This window comes from Pantherophis guttatus, chromosome 3, assembly GCF_059756535.1.
Source record: "Pantherophis guttatus breed Tessera chromosome 3, ASM5975653v1, whole genome shotgun sequence".
NCBI classification, from domain to species: domain Eukaryota; kingdom Metazoa; phylum Chordata; class Lepidosauria; order Squamata; family Colubridae; genus Pantherophis; species Pantherophis guttatus.
The window spans coordinates 6,282,790-6,297,420 of NC_142065.1; the positions used below are offsets into that span (position 1 = coordinate 6,282,790).

The following is a 14,631-nucleotide window of genomic DNA, read 5'->3' on the forward strand; positions in this document are numbered from 1 at the left end:
ATATTTAGGTAAAGTAATAAGATCTACTATAACTGACAATGTAATAACGTATAAATTCTGAATATTTAAATTTTAAATTATATAAACTTTATTCGATACTATTTACATAATGTATATAACATAATTGCACGTAGCCAAACCGAAAACGTTGAATTGTTATAATCTTGTTTATTCAATAAAAACTCTTATTAAAAAAAAAATCATCTCTATGGAAAATCGCCCATCAGATGGGTGCCTTTGGTCAATATTCCTCTCAGCCCACCTGACAGGGTCGTTGTGAGGATAAATGAAGAGAAAACCCATGGAAGCCATCTTGGGCTCTTGGAGAAAAGGCAGGATGTAAATCTTAACTGACAAATAGAAAGTATGCCACAATCATCCTCAAGCCAAGCCTTCGACCCCCAAACACCCCAATTCTCTGATTCCCATCCCACCCCCACCCCCTGCCATCTTTGAGAAACTTCCAGGTGCTCCAGTCGCTCACTTGCTTTGTTTCGGGGACCAGATCGTCCTTCATCCGCCGCTTGGTCCAGTCCTTGGCCAGCTCGTCCTCAGCTATTTCCTGCAAGTGGAAGACGGCGACTTGGGCGGAGGTGCGCCGGATGCGGCCGCTGGGGGTCCTCTCGAAATCTTCCACGGGGCTGGGTTCGGGCTTCAGCTCCAGCTGCTCTGGGGGCTGAGGAGAGAAAAGCGGTCTGTGATGAAGGCAGATGCTGGAAGGGAGGAAGAGAAGGGAAAGAGAGGAGGAAGGGAGGAAGGAGGGGAAAGAGGGGAGGAGGAGGAAGGGAGGAAGAGAGGGAGGGGAGAGGAGAAGGGGAGGAAGAAAAGGAGAATGAAGAGAGGAGGGAGGGAGGAAGGAAGGGAATGGAGAGAGAGAGGAAATGGAGACATAGACAAGGAGAAGGAAAAAGAAAAGGGAGAATGAAAGGGGGAGGAACAGAAGGAAGGGAGGAAGGGAGGGAGGGAATGGGCAGAGAGAGAGAAATGGAGACACACAGAGAGAGACAGAGAGGGAGGGAGACAGAGGGAGGGAGGGAAGGAAGGAAAGAGGGAGGGAGGGAGACAGAGGGAGACAGACAGAGGGAGGGAGGGAGGGAAGGAAGGAAGGAAGGAAGGAAGGAAGGAAGGAAGGAAGGAAGGAAGGAAGGAAGGAAGGAAGGAAGGAAGGAAATGGAGACAGAGGAAATGGAGACAGATAAGGAGAAGGAAAAGGGAGAATGAAGGGGGAAGGACAGAAGGAAGGGAGGAAGGGAGGAATGGGCAGAGAGAGAGAAATGGAGGAAGGAAGGAAATGGAGACAGAGGAAATGGAGACAGATAAGGAGAAGGAAAAGGAAAAGGGAGAAAGAAGGAAGGAAGGAAGGAAGGAAGGAAAAGAGGGAGGGATGGAATGGAGACAAGAGAGAGTGAGTGAGTGGAGAGAATGGAGACAGAGAGACAGAGAGGAGAAGGAAATGGAGAATGAAATGAAAGGAGGAGGAGGAGGAAGAGAAGCAGATGGAAGGGAAGGAGGGGTAGGAAGGCCAATGGAGACGGAAAAGGTGAAGGAGAAGAAGAGGGAGGGTGGAAGGAAGGAAACAAATTAAGACACGGTGGCAATTAAGGCCTTTTGATTGCTTTTTTACCTGAGAACTTTCAAAGGAGAAGAGGGAACTGGGAGGCCTTGGTGAAGGGCAGGTTGCCCAATCCTAGTGAGTTCTAGCTACTGCACGTGGCCTTCAATCCTCAAACATCGTCTCCCTTCAAAACTCATCGGTGGGTTTCCAGATTTGGAAAATGGCCCTAACATCACCTGGCTGCCTCTGACTGTCTTTAATGCACCGTTGCAAACAAATATACCTTTGCTTGCAAGTCTCTTGGCAAAGAAAAGAGGAAAGACTGCCAGAGATAATAAAAGCTGGCAGGTGTGTGTGTGTGTGTGTGTGTGTGTGTGTGAAAGAGAGAGAGAGAGAGAGAGAGGGAGTGAGAGAGGGAGGAAGGGAGAGGGGAAGAGGGATGGGGAGAGAGAGGGGAGAGAGGGAGGGGGAGAGGGGGGGAGAGAGGGAGGGAGAGGGAGAAAGGGGGAGGGAAAGAGGGAGAGGGAGGGGAGAGAGAAAGGGGGGAGGAAGGGAGGGAGGGGGAGAAAGGGGGAGGGAGAGGGGGAGAGGGAGGAGAGAAAGGGGGAGGGAGGGAGGGGGAGAGAGGGGGGATGGAGAGAGGGATTGAGAGGGAGAGGGGGAGGGAGGGAGAGAGGAAGAGAGAGAGAGGGAGAGGGAAGGGGAGAGAGAGAGGGAGAGAGGGAGGAAGGGAGAGGGGGAGAGGGAGGGGGAGAGAGGGGGGAGAGAGGGAGGGAGGGAGGGGGAGAGGGAGGGGAGAGAGAGGGGGAGGGGGAGAGAGGGAGGGGAGAGAGGGAGGGGAGAGAGAAAGGGGGAGGGAGGAGGAGAGAGGGGGATGGAGAGAGGGATTGAGAGGGAGACGGAAGGGGAGAGAGAGAGAGAGAGGGAGGGAGGAAGAGAGAGAGGAAGCTGTGCCTACTGATTGCTGCACAGTAACTCAGTCTATTTATTATGGCCCAGCAAATGATGGAGAACACATAAAAAAACACACACCCCTTGGAGTTCTACACTAAATTGTACAGTACAGGTCCTCCCCGAGTCACAGTGATTTGTTTAGTGACCCTTCAAAGTTACAATGGCGCTGAAAAAAGTGACTCGGGACAGTTTTCACACTTAAGACCACTGCAGAATATCTGCAGTCACGTGATCAAAAATTCAGATGCTCGATCATCAACTCATATTTATGACGGTTGCAGCGTCCCAGGGTCATGGGATCCCCTTTTGCAACCTTCTGATGAGCAAAGTCAATGGGGAAGCCAAATTCACTTAACAACCGGGTTACTAACTTAACAAATGCAGTGATTCACTTAACAACTGCGGCAAGAAAGGTTGTACATTGGGAAGAAAACTCACTTAACAAATGTCTCTCTCAGCAACAGAAATTTTGGCCTCAATAGTGGATGTAAGTCGAGGACTACCTGTAGAGAACTCCAAGCAATGCTATTGATGTGTTTGCACAAGGCACAAATAGTCTCAACGGCCAACACATCAATAGCGTCGCTTGGAGTTCTATATCGAATAGAATAATAGAGTTGGAAGGGACCTTGGAGGTCTTCTAGTCCAACCCCCTGCCTAAGCAGGAAACTCTACACCACTCCAGACAAATACTGTACAATTCAGAGTTCTGATTCTGGGATACATGGATTCTTGCACCCAACCAACCATATGGTTCACTTACCGAGTAGGATTCAATTAACAATTATGGCAAAAAAGTCGTAAAAATTAGGTCACATGATAACTCACATAATGACACGCTGCTTGACAATGAAATTTAAGGTCCCCCCCCCATTGTGGTCGTAAGTCGAGGGCTACCCATAATGCTTTTTAAATACAAGCACAGTGTCGGTGACAGGGAAAGCAGGCGGGAGGCTCAGGGGCTCACCGTTGCCGGATGCTCGGAGCGGATGTGGTAATCATGCCCAGCTTTTGACTTGTAGGCCTTGCCACAGTGGGAGCAGGTGAAGACCGGCTTCTCCAGCTCCGATGGCTGCTTCCCGCATCGCTTCTGGTGATACTGGTACCCCATAAGACTGGAGAAGGTGGCCACGCAGCCCTGAAGCAAAATAAGACGAGTCAGAGATCAGCAGGGAAGGAAGGATTTTCAAGGTACGGGGCCAACCCTTTTTAAAACAACCTAACAGTGTTAAAAAAAAACACAATAAGAAATAAAAGACATACAATATGCTGGAAATCAGCCAAACAATGGAAGGAGTTCTGGAGGAGACTATGCTAGAAACTAGCCAAATAAAATATGCTGGAAATCAGCCTATAACGTGGGGAGATAGGGAGGAGATAATATTGGGAATAATCTCAAAAGAGTTGATAACTTGGGAAAGAATAAGTAATATGTTCTTGTGATAAAACTGTGTAATAAAAGTGGGATATTAAATTGGAAAGTTTAAGATACTGTGATTTGATAAAAAAGGGTCAAATAATTAAGATGTTGATAAAATTGTGTTTTATAAATTTTAACAAAATGGAGTTGTATTGAAATTGAACTTGATAATTCTGGTGATAAAATTGTAAGGTATATAACTAGAATAAGAGACTAGAATATTGTTAACAATTAATTGGATATTGATGAGATATAGATGCAGAGATAATGAGTTAAAATTTAATTTGAAGCTAAAACTGTATTGATATATTAGATTTGTTTAGATGAAAATGTTAGAATTTTATGTTTAAATTTGTTTTTTTTTTTTTCTGTTTTAAACTTTTAAAAGATGTAATGTAAAAGTGGAATAGAGCGTGTTAAAAGAATGTAAGCATGTTAACCATCTATGACCGGATCGAAACTCTGTTCTTGAAAGTTATATTTTATGTTTATGTTTGGAAAAAAATAAAAAAATATTTACAAAAAAAAAAAAAGAAATAAATAAAAGACATATAAAGATAAAAGAGATGATGGATAGATGATTTCTCTTTTTTGTTGTTGTTCTGATTTGCTTTTCCTTTTTTCTCTCTCTCTCTTTTCTTTTTTTTTTCTTTTCTTTTTTTTTTAGGTAGGTGACACGACCAGAAGTCAGGTAGGATAGAAAGAAAATGTTTTTCAGTAAAAGGTGACATGACTAAAAGTTAGAATAAGTGATAGAAATAAGAGAAGGGGGAATGTTAGTGTAGACACTTTTATATAATAAAATAAAAGTTAACAAGGGAAAACATGGAATAATTGAATAATGACAGATTGCAACTTATTATAATTGTGTAATCATTATTAGAAATACCGTATTTCCCCAAAAATGGAATAATTGAATAATGACAGATTGCAACTTATTATAATTGTGTAATCATTATTAGAAATACCGTGTTTCCCCGAAAATAAGACCCTGTCTTATATTTTTTTGAACCCTGAAATAAGCGCTTGGCCTTATTGCCATGCGCTCAAAAGCCCGATTGGGCTTATTATCAGGGGATGTCTTATTTTTGGGGGAAACAGGGTATGTAAGTTGATTGAATGTAATAACTATGATTAATTTTACTAGTTTTATTTGTGTTAGAATGTATGGCACTTAGGTGCCACACTGTTCACGCATTGATTTGATATGTTTGTAAAAAAAAATATAAAAAATAAAAAACTTGGAAAAAAAAGAAATAAAAGACATAACATAAAATAGTGGGGTTTGCTACAGCTGCAAACCTCACTCCTTTCTAGCCCTGGGAATGTTATCTAGTTGGGTAATGAAATGTCTGCAGGAAAGCCACCAAGCTCAGAGAGCACCAAGGACCTCATATTATCCCTCCTCCTCCTCCTCCTCCCTCCTTTCTCCTCCTCCTCTTACTCCTCCAATCTCATTGTCAGGTTTCGATGCTATCTCAAAATAATTGAACTTCCAAACTGCCGATCTTTAAGGAAATTTTCTCTTTATTCGAGCACCGCAATCTGATCCTGACTCTTCGCGGTCAGTACTGACCTTTGCCCCCCAATCCCTCCCTTTCCGATCCCCAATTCTCTGCTTCTCATTGGCTATCTTCCAAGTCACTTTCCTGATTCCTTTTTCATCAGGTCACAGGAATGTCTCCCCCCTCCCCATCTCCGAGGAGACCGAATCTTCAAAGGGATTTAGCAGGCAAAAGTTCAGGCTTCTCCTCCCTTTTCTATGTCAGTTCTGAGACGCTGACACTCATTCTCTTCTAGTTCTGATGATATTAACCAAGTTGGGTAATAAAACATCTACAGGAAAACCAAACTCAGAGAGCACCAAGGACCCTAGAGTCCTCCTCTTCCTCTTCCTCCTCCTCTTCCACTCCACAAACCCCGCTTCCCTCTAGCCCTGAGGATGTTACCTAGTTGGGCAATGAAACGTCTGCAAGAAAGTAAGTAGTAAGCTTTATTGCGGTCAGAGACCAAATTAAAATAGACAAAGAAAGGGAGCATATTTTACAAATATGGAAGAATCTGCAAGAAAAGGACCAACCTCAGAGAGCACCGAGGACCCCATAACAGTTCAGCCCTGAGCTACAAATATTCCCGTCTATTGGTATAGGTGACCTTGTTATAAACATCCTAGCAGACAGCAAAATCAATACCTCATTTGGACATTTGAGTTTCCCCATCTGCTTTAGCATTTTCCTCAGCCTTTCCCTGTCTCCTAGTTCACTGAGAGGGACAGCAGCTTCCACAGGAGCAGTCTAGAAAAAAGAAATCGGGGGAAAAAATTATCCACTCATATCAACTGTACATGTAGTCTTAGACTTTGGAAAAAGTGCAAAGAAGAGCAACTAAAATAATTAAGGGCCTGGAAACAAAAACACATGAAGAATGGTTGCAGGAACTTGTGGCTCCGTTACCTGAGCCTGTGTCATTGGCAGGAGAGGACTCCGAGAGTGAAGGAGAGGAGTTGGCAAGGCCTCCCTCTCCAGGACCCTCCTCTCTGGCAATGCCTTCGGTGTCCGCCGGGGCCAAGCACGTCCACGCAGCCACAGGTGGACAGTGATGAGGGTTATGAGTCTTGGCTGGATCCACGCCAGCGTCGCAGAGATAAGCGCGTGCAACAGAAGAAAAGGCGTGCCCGAGATTAGGCTGAGTCACTGGATCACACCCCACAGGGTATAAAAGGGAGCGTGGTGGCCAGTCAAACCTTGTGACGAACAAAGCTGAAAGCTTCCACGCCATTCTGCATTGCCGGACTTTTGCTATAGACTTTGCTGGATTATCTTTGGACCTGATTGACTCTGTAATTATTAAGCTGTTTCTTTTGATGTACCAGAAGCGGGGAGAAGTTATCTCTCCTCTTTGTAAGTAATAAACTCTTGGCAGGCAGCCACTAGGTTGTTGCCAAGTTCCGTTATCATAAGGAAAAGGATTTTGCTGGCTGGTTTGGTCTTTAACTCTTGAACGTCTGTTGGTGTGTGTGCGTGTGGGATGGGGACAGAACAGAACTGGGTATGGTTAGTCTAGAAAAAAGAAGGACTAGGGAGGAGATTATAACAGTCTTCCAGTATTTGAGGGGCTGCCACGAAGAGGAGAGGGTCATCTTATTCTCCAAAGCGCCTGAAGGCAAGACAAGAAACAATGGAGGGAAATTAATCAAGGAGAGAAGCAACCTGGAATTGAGGAGAAACTTCCTAACAGTGAGGACAATTAAGCAGTGGAACAGCTTGCCACCAGAAGTTGTGGGTGCTTCATTACTGGAGGTTTTTAAGAAGAGACTGGACAGCCACTTGTCTGGAATGGTATAGGGCCTCCTGCCTGAGTTTGGGGGTTGGATTAGAAGACCCCCAATGTCCCTTCCAGCTCTATTCTGAATGATTACAGTTCATTTAGTCGTGAATGTTCAAAATTAAAACGGCACTGAAAAAAGTAACTTAGGACCAGTTTTCACACTTTTACAACTGTTGTAGCATCCCCATGGTCACGTGATCAAAATTTGGATGCTTAGCAACTGATTCATATTTATGACGGTTGCAGAGTCCCGGGGTCACGTGATCTGCTTTTGCGACCGTCCGACAAGCAAAGTCAATGCGGAAGCCAGATTCACTTAACAACCCTGTTCCTAAGTTAACAACTGCAATGATTCACTTGACAACTGCAGCAAGAGAGGTTGTAAAATGGGGGCAAAACTCACTTAACAAATGCCTCACTTAGCAACATAAATATGGGGCTCAGCTGTGGTCATACGTCAAGGACTGCGTGTACCAGTTTGCAGCAAACTGCTCTAGAGTTGAAGACAGAACTGAGTTTGCTAATGTTGGCAATTTCTAGGCATGTGGACTTCAAATCCCAGAATTCCCCAGGAAGCTTGGCTACTCATGAGAGTTCTGGGAAGTGAAGTCCAGTTACACAGAGGTTGTCCCAGTTGGGAAATGTCGGATTGGAGCACTGATTCTCAACTCTGCAACTTTAAGATGTGTGGACTTCAATTCCCAGAATCCCCCAGCCAACTTGTTCCATCGATTAATCGTTCTCACTGTCAGGAAATTCCTCCTTATTTCCAGGTTGGGTCTCCTTCTGTTGAGCTTCCACCTGTTCTGTCCCCGTCTCACACACGCATACAAACAGTCAGTCAGGGGTTAAATAAAACTTGCAGACAATAAATTCCTTCGATAACAGGATTGGCAGCAACCCAGTAGCTGCTTGCCAAGAACTTTACTCACAGAGGGAGGTGTTCCTCCTCTGTCAGATACCAAAACAAATACACAAAGTCAAAGAATTGTCAAGTCCAGTCCGTATTAAATCCAAGGCAGGCAGATAACGTAGTTTCAGAGATACAATGCGACTCGCTAGTTGTTTAGTTTTGTCCGTCACAGAGCCTGAATGGCCACCACACCCCCTTTTATCCCCTGTGGGGTGTGGTCCAGTGACTCAGCTTAATCTCTGGCACGCCTCCTTTTCTGTTGCATGCGCTTGTCTCTCCGACGCTGGCGTGGATCCAGCCAAGACTTATCTCCGTCACTGTCCGACTGCGACTGCTCGGGAATACCTGGCTCCTGGCCAATCTCTTCTCCTTTGGGAGACACCTGAGGCATTGCCAGAGAGGAGGGTCCTGGAGAGGGAGGCCCGGCCAACTCTCTCCACTTTCGGAGCCTTCTCCCTCCGATAAGACGGGCTCGGGGGTCGGAGTCACAACACCACCCATTACTTCTTGTCCTGCCCTCTACATGCACAATCTACATTGTACACAGATCTACACGCAGGAGGGCCATACCTTATTCACGTGCTCGGCCATCGTGTGATAATTCAGCCCTGCTTTGGACTTGAACTGTTTTTTACAGTGCTGGCATTTCAAGGCATCCTGCAGCTAAAAGAAAGGAGAAAAATACATTTCAGACGAAGAAATCTAGAGTGAATACGATTTGCCTTCCATCAATCTACACTTAGCAATAATTGTGTGGGATACGCAGTGGTGGGATTCAACCGGTTCGCACCACTTTGGCCGAACCGATTCTTAAATTGCTGGCTGGCCCCTCCCCTTCCGTTCCAGAAGTCCCCACGCACCCCGTTTTGGCTACCAGGTGTTCTGCCCCAGCTACGGACCCCAAAGAACGCAGCACACACAAAGTCCGTACAAACCTTAGTTTACTAAATTAAATCAGTCTTTTTCAAATAAAGGCTGTTAATTAACTTTCTTAACAGCCTACAAGAATCCAAAGAATAAATAATTGTAATCTTACTATGGTTGGCAGAAAGCCCAGAAGCAATTTGCAGGAAGCTGATAAGAGAACTAAGATCAGGATGCAAAGGAGAGTGAATGAAGTTGTTCCCTGCAAATTGCCTCAGTCATCGTCCTTCCTTAAATAGGCTAAAGGAGTGGCCAATTAGCCCCAAGCCTTACTCTTGAGGAGACCTCCTCCTGAGGAACCACTCCTGCCTTTTGGCAGCTCTGCGCGCCCATGCATTGAGAAAAGGCTCCTCCTCTTCTTCCTCTTCACTTATGGGAGGTTCTGAAGGCCCTGGCTGAATCCCCGCTTCTGGCACATCTTCTCCAGCCTCCTCATTGTCTGACTCAAGTGCCAGCTGCACAGGCTGCTGGCGCAGCACCACACCAGCCTCCTTGCTGTCTGAATCAGCTACTAGCTGCACAGGCCGCTGACGGGCCACAACACCAGGTAAGTGCAAGGAGGCTTACTAGGCCCAAAATGGGATGCAGGGGGGCGCCCCCTGCAGCCCATTTTTGCTCCCAGGGGGGTGCAGGAGGCTGAGTGCTGCCTACCACACCCCCTGGCCACACCCATCATGGCCACGCCCACCCAGCCAGTCATTAGGGCAGAGAACCAGTTGTTAAATTATTTAACAATCCCACCACTGGGGATACGTGATTATGTTGTGCGTCTATTTTTTGCTTATCCTCTTGTACGTTTTATAACCCAACTACTCAAGAGTTGCTCAAAATGGTAATAGTTTTATGATCCCCACAAAATAAAATAAATACACCCACAGAGGATAAATGCAATTGATAAAGCAAACCAAAACCAGATGCTGCAAATGTGTAGAGGCATTCCTCGGCATATGACCATAATGGAACTTGCCCATTACAACCGTCTGTTGTGACCGTCGTAAATCGGGTCGGTCACAAGGCAGCATCTCAACAGGGCAAAAAAATAGAGGGGAAATTTAATATTGCTTGGATTTAACCACCATGGAATTGTCTGAATCATCTTTCTTCAGCACAACTGGTAGTCCCTGACTTACGGCCATTTGTTTCTTCAAAGTTGTGACGATACTGAAAAAAGTGACTTACAACCAGCCCTTAAGGACACTGTAGCGTCCCGATGGTCGTGGGATCAAACAATGAATTTTCCGGTCCCAATTGCGGTCATAAGTTGAAGCCTACCTATACATAGACTTATGACCACAATTGTGTCCAAAATTTTGTTGCTAAGCGAGACAGTTGTTAAGTGAATTTTGCCTCATTTTACAACTTGCCACGGCTGTTGTGTGAATCACCCGCCATTGTTAAGTTAGTCACACGGTTGTTAAGTGAATCTGGCTTCCCTACTGACTTTGCTTCTCAGAAGGTCGCAAAAAGGGATCGTGTGACCCTGGGACACTGCGACCGTCATAAATACGAGCCAGATGCCAAGCGTCCGAATTTTAATCACGTGACCACGGGGATGCAGCAACGGTCGTAAGCGTGAAAAATGATCATGTTACTTTTATTCAGTGCTGTTGTAACTTTGAACAGGCACTAAATGAACTGTTGCAATCGGTGGAACAACTTGCCACCAGAAGTTGTGAATGTTCCAACACTGGAATTTTTTAAGAAGAGGTTGGATACCCATTTGTCTGAAGTGGTGTAGGGTTTCCTGCCTAAGCAGGGGGTTGGACTAGAAGACCTCCAAGGTCCCTTCCAACTCTGTCATTCTATTCTATTCTATTCTATTCTACTCTACTCTACTCCACTCTCCACTCCACTCTCCACTCCATCTATCCTATCCTATCCTATCCTATCCTATCCTATCCTATCCTATCCTATCCTATCCTATCCTATCCTATCCTATCCTATCCTATCCTATCCTATCCTATCCTATCCCATTCCATTCCATTCCATCTTCATTCTATTCTGTTCTGTTCTGTTTTGTTCTGTTCTAATTCTATTCCATTCCATTCCATATTTTCTACTCTACTCTACTCCACTCCACTCCACTCCACTCCACTCCACTCCACGCCACTCCACTCTCCACTCCTCTCCTCTCCTCTCCTCTCCTCTCCACTCCTCTCCACTTCACTTCACTTCACTCCACTCCACTCCACTCCTTTTTAAGTCTAGGACTACCTGTATATTAAACTGCCCCAACCCAGCAATTGTGATGCCAGGGTTCCAGGGCCCTGGAATTCAGAATCAAGGGCCCAGGAGCAAATCCTGGTTTATCACAAAGGAACAGGACAAACATTGGTCTTGGGCCAGAGTTAGCCCATCCAAAGCATCCGCAGCTGAAGGGAATGGGTTACATTTCTCGCCATTTGAACGGGGAGCACGTGGCTTCCTACCTTTTGGCAGACTTCCATGTGCTTCTTGAGACCCAAGACCGTCTTCCGGGAGATCATGCCACAGGTCGGGCAAGAGACTTCTCCTTTCTCGTTGATTATCCGCTGCCACTGCTCCTCAGGGGTTGCTGGAGAAGAGAAAAAAAGGACAAACCATGAATGCTGGTTAGGCATAACACTGAGGGGGCTCTATTTTGGTTTAATCCCAGAACTACATTTTGGCTTCTCAGGAATAATATGCAGTAGAGGGTTGTTTTCATTCTCGTTTGTTTTTATGTATTTATTTCCCTGCCTTTGTTGTTTTAATAAATCACTCAAGGTTGGGCTGAGGGAACGAGTGACTGGCTCTAAGTCACCCTGCCTAAGGCAGGACTAGAACTCACAGTCTCCTGGTGATTGAGCTAAAGTCACTTAATCGGCTTTCATGCCTAAGGAAGGAGTAGAACTCACTGTCTCCTGGTGTTTGATCTAAAGTCACCCAGCCAGCTTTTATGCCTAAGGCAGGACTAGAACTCACAGTCTCCTGGTGTTTGATCCAAAGTCACTTAATTGGCTTTCATGCCTAAGGCAGGACTAGAATTCACAGTCTGCTGGTGTTTGATCCAAAGTCACCCAGCCAGCTTTCATGCCTAAGGCAGGACTAGAACTCACAGTCTCCTGGTGATTGAGCTAAAGTCACTTAATCGGCTTTCATGCCTAAGGCAGGACTAGAACTCACAGTCTCCTGGTGATTGGCCCAAAGTCACTTAATCGGCTTTCATGCCTAAGGCAGGACTAGAACTCACAGTCTCCTGGTGATTGAGCTAAAGTCACTTAATCGGCTTTCATGCCTAAGGTAGGACTAGAACTCACAGTCTCCTGGTGTTTGATCCAAAGTCATACAGCCAGCTTTCATGCCTAAGGCAGGACTAGAACTCACAGTCTCCTGGTGTTTGATCCAAAGTCACACAGCCAGCTTTCATGCCTAAGGCAGGACTAGAACTCACAGTCTCCTGGTGTTTGATCCAAAGTCACCCAGCCAGCTTTCATGCCTAAGGCAGGACTAGAACTCACAGTCTCCTGGTGATTGAGCTAAAGTCACTTAATCGGCTTTCATGCCTAAGGCAGGACTAGAACTCACAGTCTCCTGGTGATTGGCCCCAAGTCACTTAATCGGCTTTCATGCCTAAGGCAGGACTAGAACTCACAGTCTCCTGGTGTTTGATCCAAAGTCACTTAATTGGCTTTCATGCCTAAGGCAGGACTAGAATTCACAGTCTCCTGGTGTTTGATCCAAAGTCACCCAGCCAGCTTTCATGCCTAAGGCAGGACTAGAACTCACAGTCTCCTGGTGATTGGCCCAAAGTCACTTAATCGGCTTTCATGCCTAAGGCAGGACTAGAACTCACAGTCTCCTGGTGATTGGCCCAAAGTCACTTAATCGGCTTTCATGCCTAAGGCAGGACTAGAACTCACAGTCTCCTGGTGATTGGCCCAAAGTCACTTAATCGGCTTTCATGCCTAAGGCAGGACTAGAACTCACAGTCTCCTGGTGTTTGATCCAAAGTCACTTAATTGGCTTTCATGCCTAAGGCAGGACTAGAATTCACAGTCTCCTGGTGTTTGATCCAAAGTCACCCAGCCAGCTTTCATGCCTAAGGCAGGACTAGAACTCACAGTCTCCTGGTGATTGGCCCAAAGTCACTTAATCGGCTTTCATGCCTAAGGCAGGACTAGAACTCACAGTCTCCTGGTGATTGGCCCAAAGTCACTTAATCGGCTTTCATGCCTAAGGCAGGACTAGAACTCACAGTCTCCTGGTGATTGGCCCAAAGTCACCCAGCTGGCTTTCATGCCTAAGACAGGACTAGAATTCATTTCTACTGGTGATTGGCCCAAAGTCACTCAGCTGGCTTTTGTGCCTAAGGTGGGACTAGAACTCCCAACTCCTGGTGACCATGGGAATGCTATAATGGTCATGTGTGAAAACTAGTCATAAGTCATTTTTTCAGTGCCACTGTAGCTTTGAACTGTCACTAAACGGACGGTTATAAGTTGAGGACTGCCTCAAGTTCTTATTTAATTTAGAATATCAGAGTTCAAAGGAACGTTGTAGGTCATCTAGTCCAATCCTCTGTTCAAGGAGACTCCTAGACCATTTCTGACAAGTGGCTCTGTCCTGTTTCTTCCTGAAAGCCTCCAGTGATGGAGCACCCATAACTTCTGGAGCAGGGGTGGGTTCTAAATTTTTTTACTACCGGTTCTGTGGGCGTGGCTTATTTTGTGGGCGTAGCTTAATGGTCATGTGACAATTCTTTAGGATTTAGCAGAGGTACTGGTCTACCAGGCTTTTAACTGCTTGCAGAGCTGTACCGGTCTACCCATTTGTTTTTGCAGGCACTGGTCTACTCATTTGTTTTTGGAGGCACTGGTCTATCCATTTGTTTTTGGAGGCACTGGTCTACTCATTTGTTTTTGGAGGCACTGGTCTACTCATTTGTTTTTGGAGGCACTGGTCTACTCATTTGTTTTTGGAGGCACTGGTCTATCCATTTGTTTTTGGAGGCACCGGTCTACTCATTTGTTTTTGGAGGCACTGGTCTACCCATTTGTTTTTGGAGGCACTGGTCTACCCATTTGTTTTTGGAGGCACTGGTCTACTCATTTGTTTTTGGAGGCACCGGTCTACTCATTTGTTTTTGGAGGCACTGGTCTACTCATTTGTTTTTGGAGGCACTGGTCTATCCATTTGTTTTTGGAGGCACTGGTCTACCCATTTGTTTTTGGAGGCACCGGTCTACTCATTTGTTTTTGGAGGCACCGGTCTATTCATTTGTTTTTGGAGGCACCGGTCTACTCATTTGTTTTTGGAGGCACTGGTCTACTCATTTGTTTTTGGAGGCACTGGTCTACTCATTTGTTTTTGGAGGCACTGGTCTACCCATTTGTTTTTGGAGGCACTGGTCTACCCATTTGTTTTTGGAGGCACCGGTCTACCACCACACTGCCTTTTAACACTGATCAGCTGTAGGGCGGCTCTTTGAAGCCCCTCGGCAAGAGTTTAAACAGTTTTTTTTCCTTCTAGCCGATCAGCTGGGACTCAGGAGGCAGCAATAGATTCGGGGTGGGGTCA

At 45.7% G+C, this 14,631-nt stretch overlaps 1 protein-coding gene across 2 annotated transcripts in view; it reads right to left on the reverse strand.

Moving 5' to 3' along the window:
• ZNF512B (zinc finger protein 512B) overlaps positions 1-14,631 on the reverse strand; it is a 58,849-nt gene that overhangs the window by 8,656 nt on the left and 35,562 nt on the right. For both annotated transcript variants that reach the window (XM_087890999.1, XM_087891000.1), the window contains exons 9-13: positions 11,523-11,647; positions 8,740-8,832; positions 6,122-6,223; positions 3,477-3,647; positions 485-676 (exon numbers count right to left, since the gene is read on the reverse strand). In XM_087890999.1, coding sequence (XP_087747125.1) covers positions 485-676; positions 3,477-3,647; positions 6,122-6,223; positions 8,740-8,832; positions 11,523-11,647 — 683 coding nt within the window. The remainder of the gene's footprint in view (positions 1-484; positions 677-3,476; positions 3,648-6,121; positions 6,224-8,739; positions 8,833-11,522; positions 11,648-14,631) is intronic.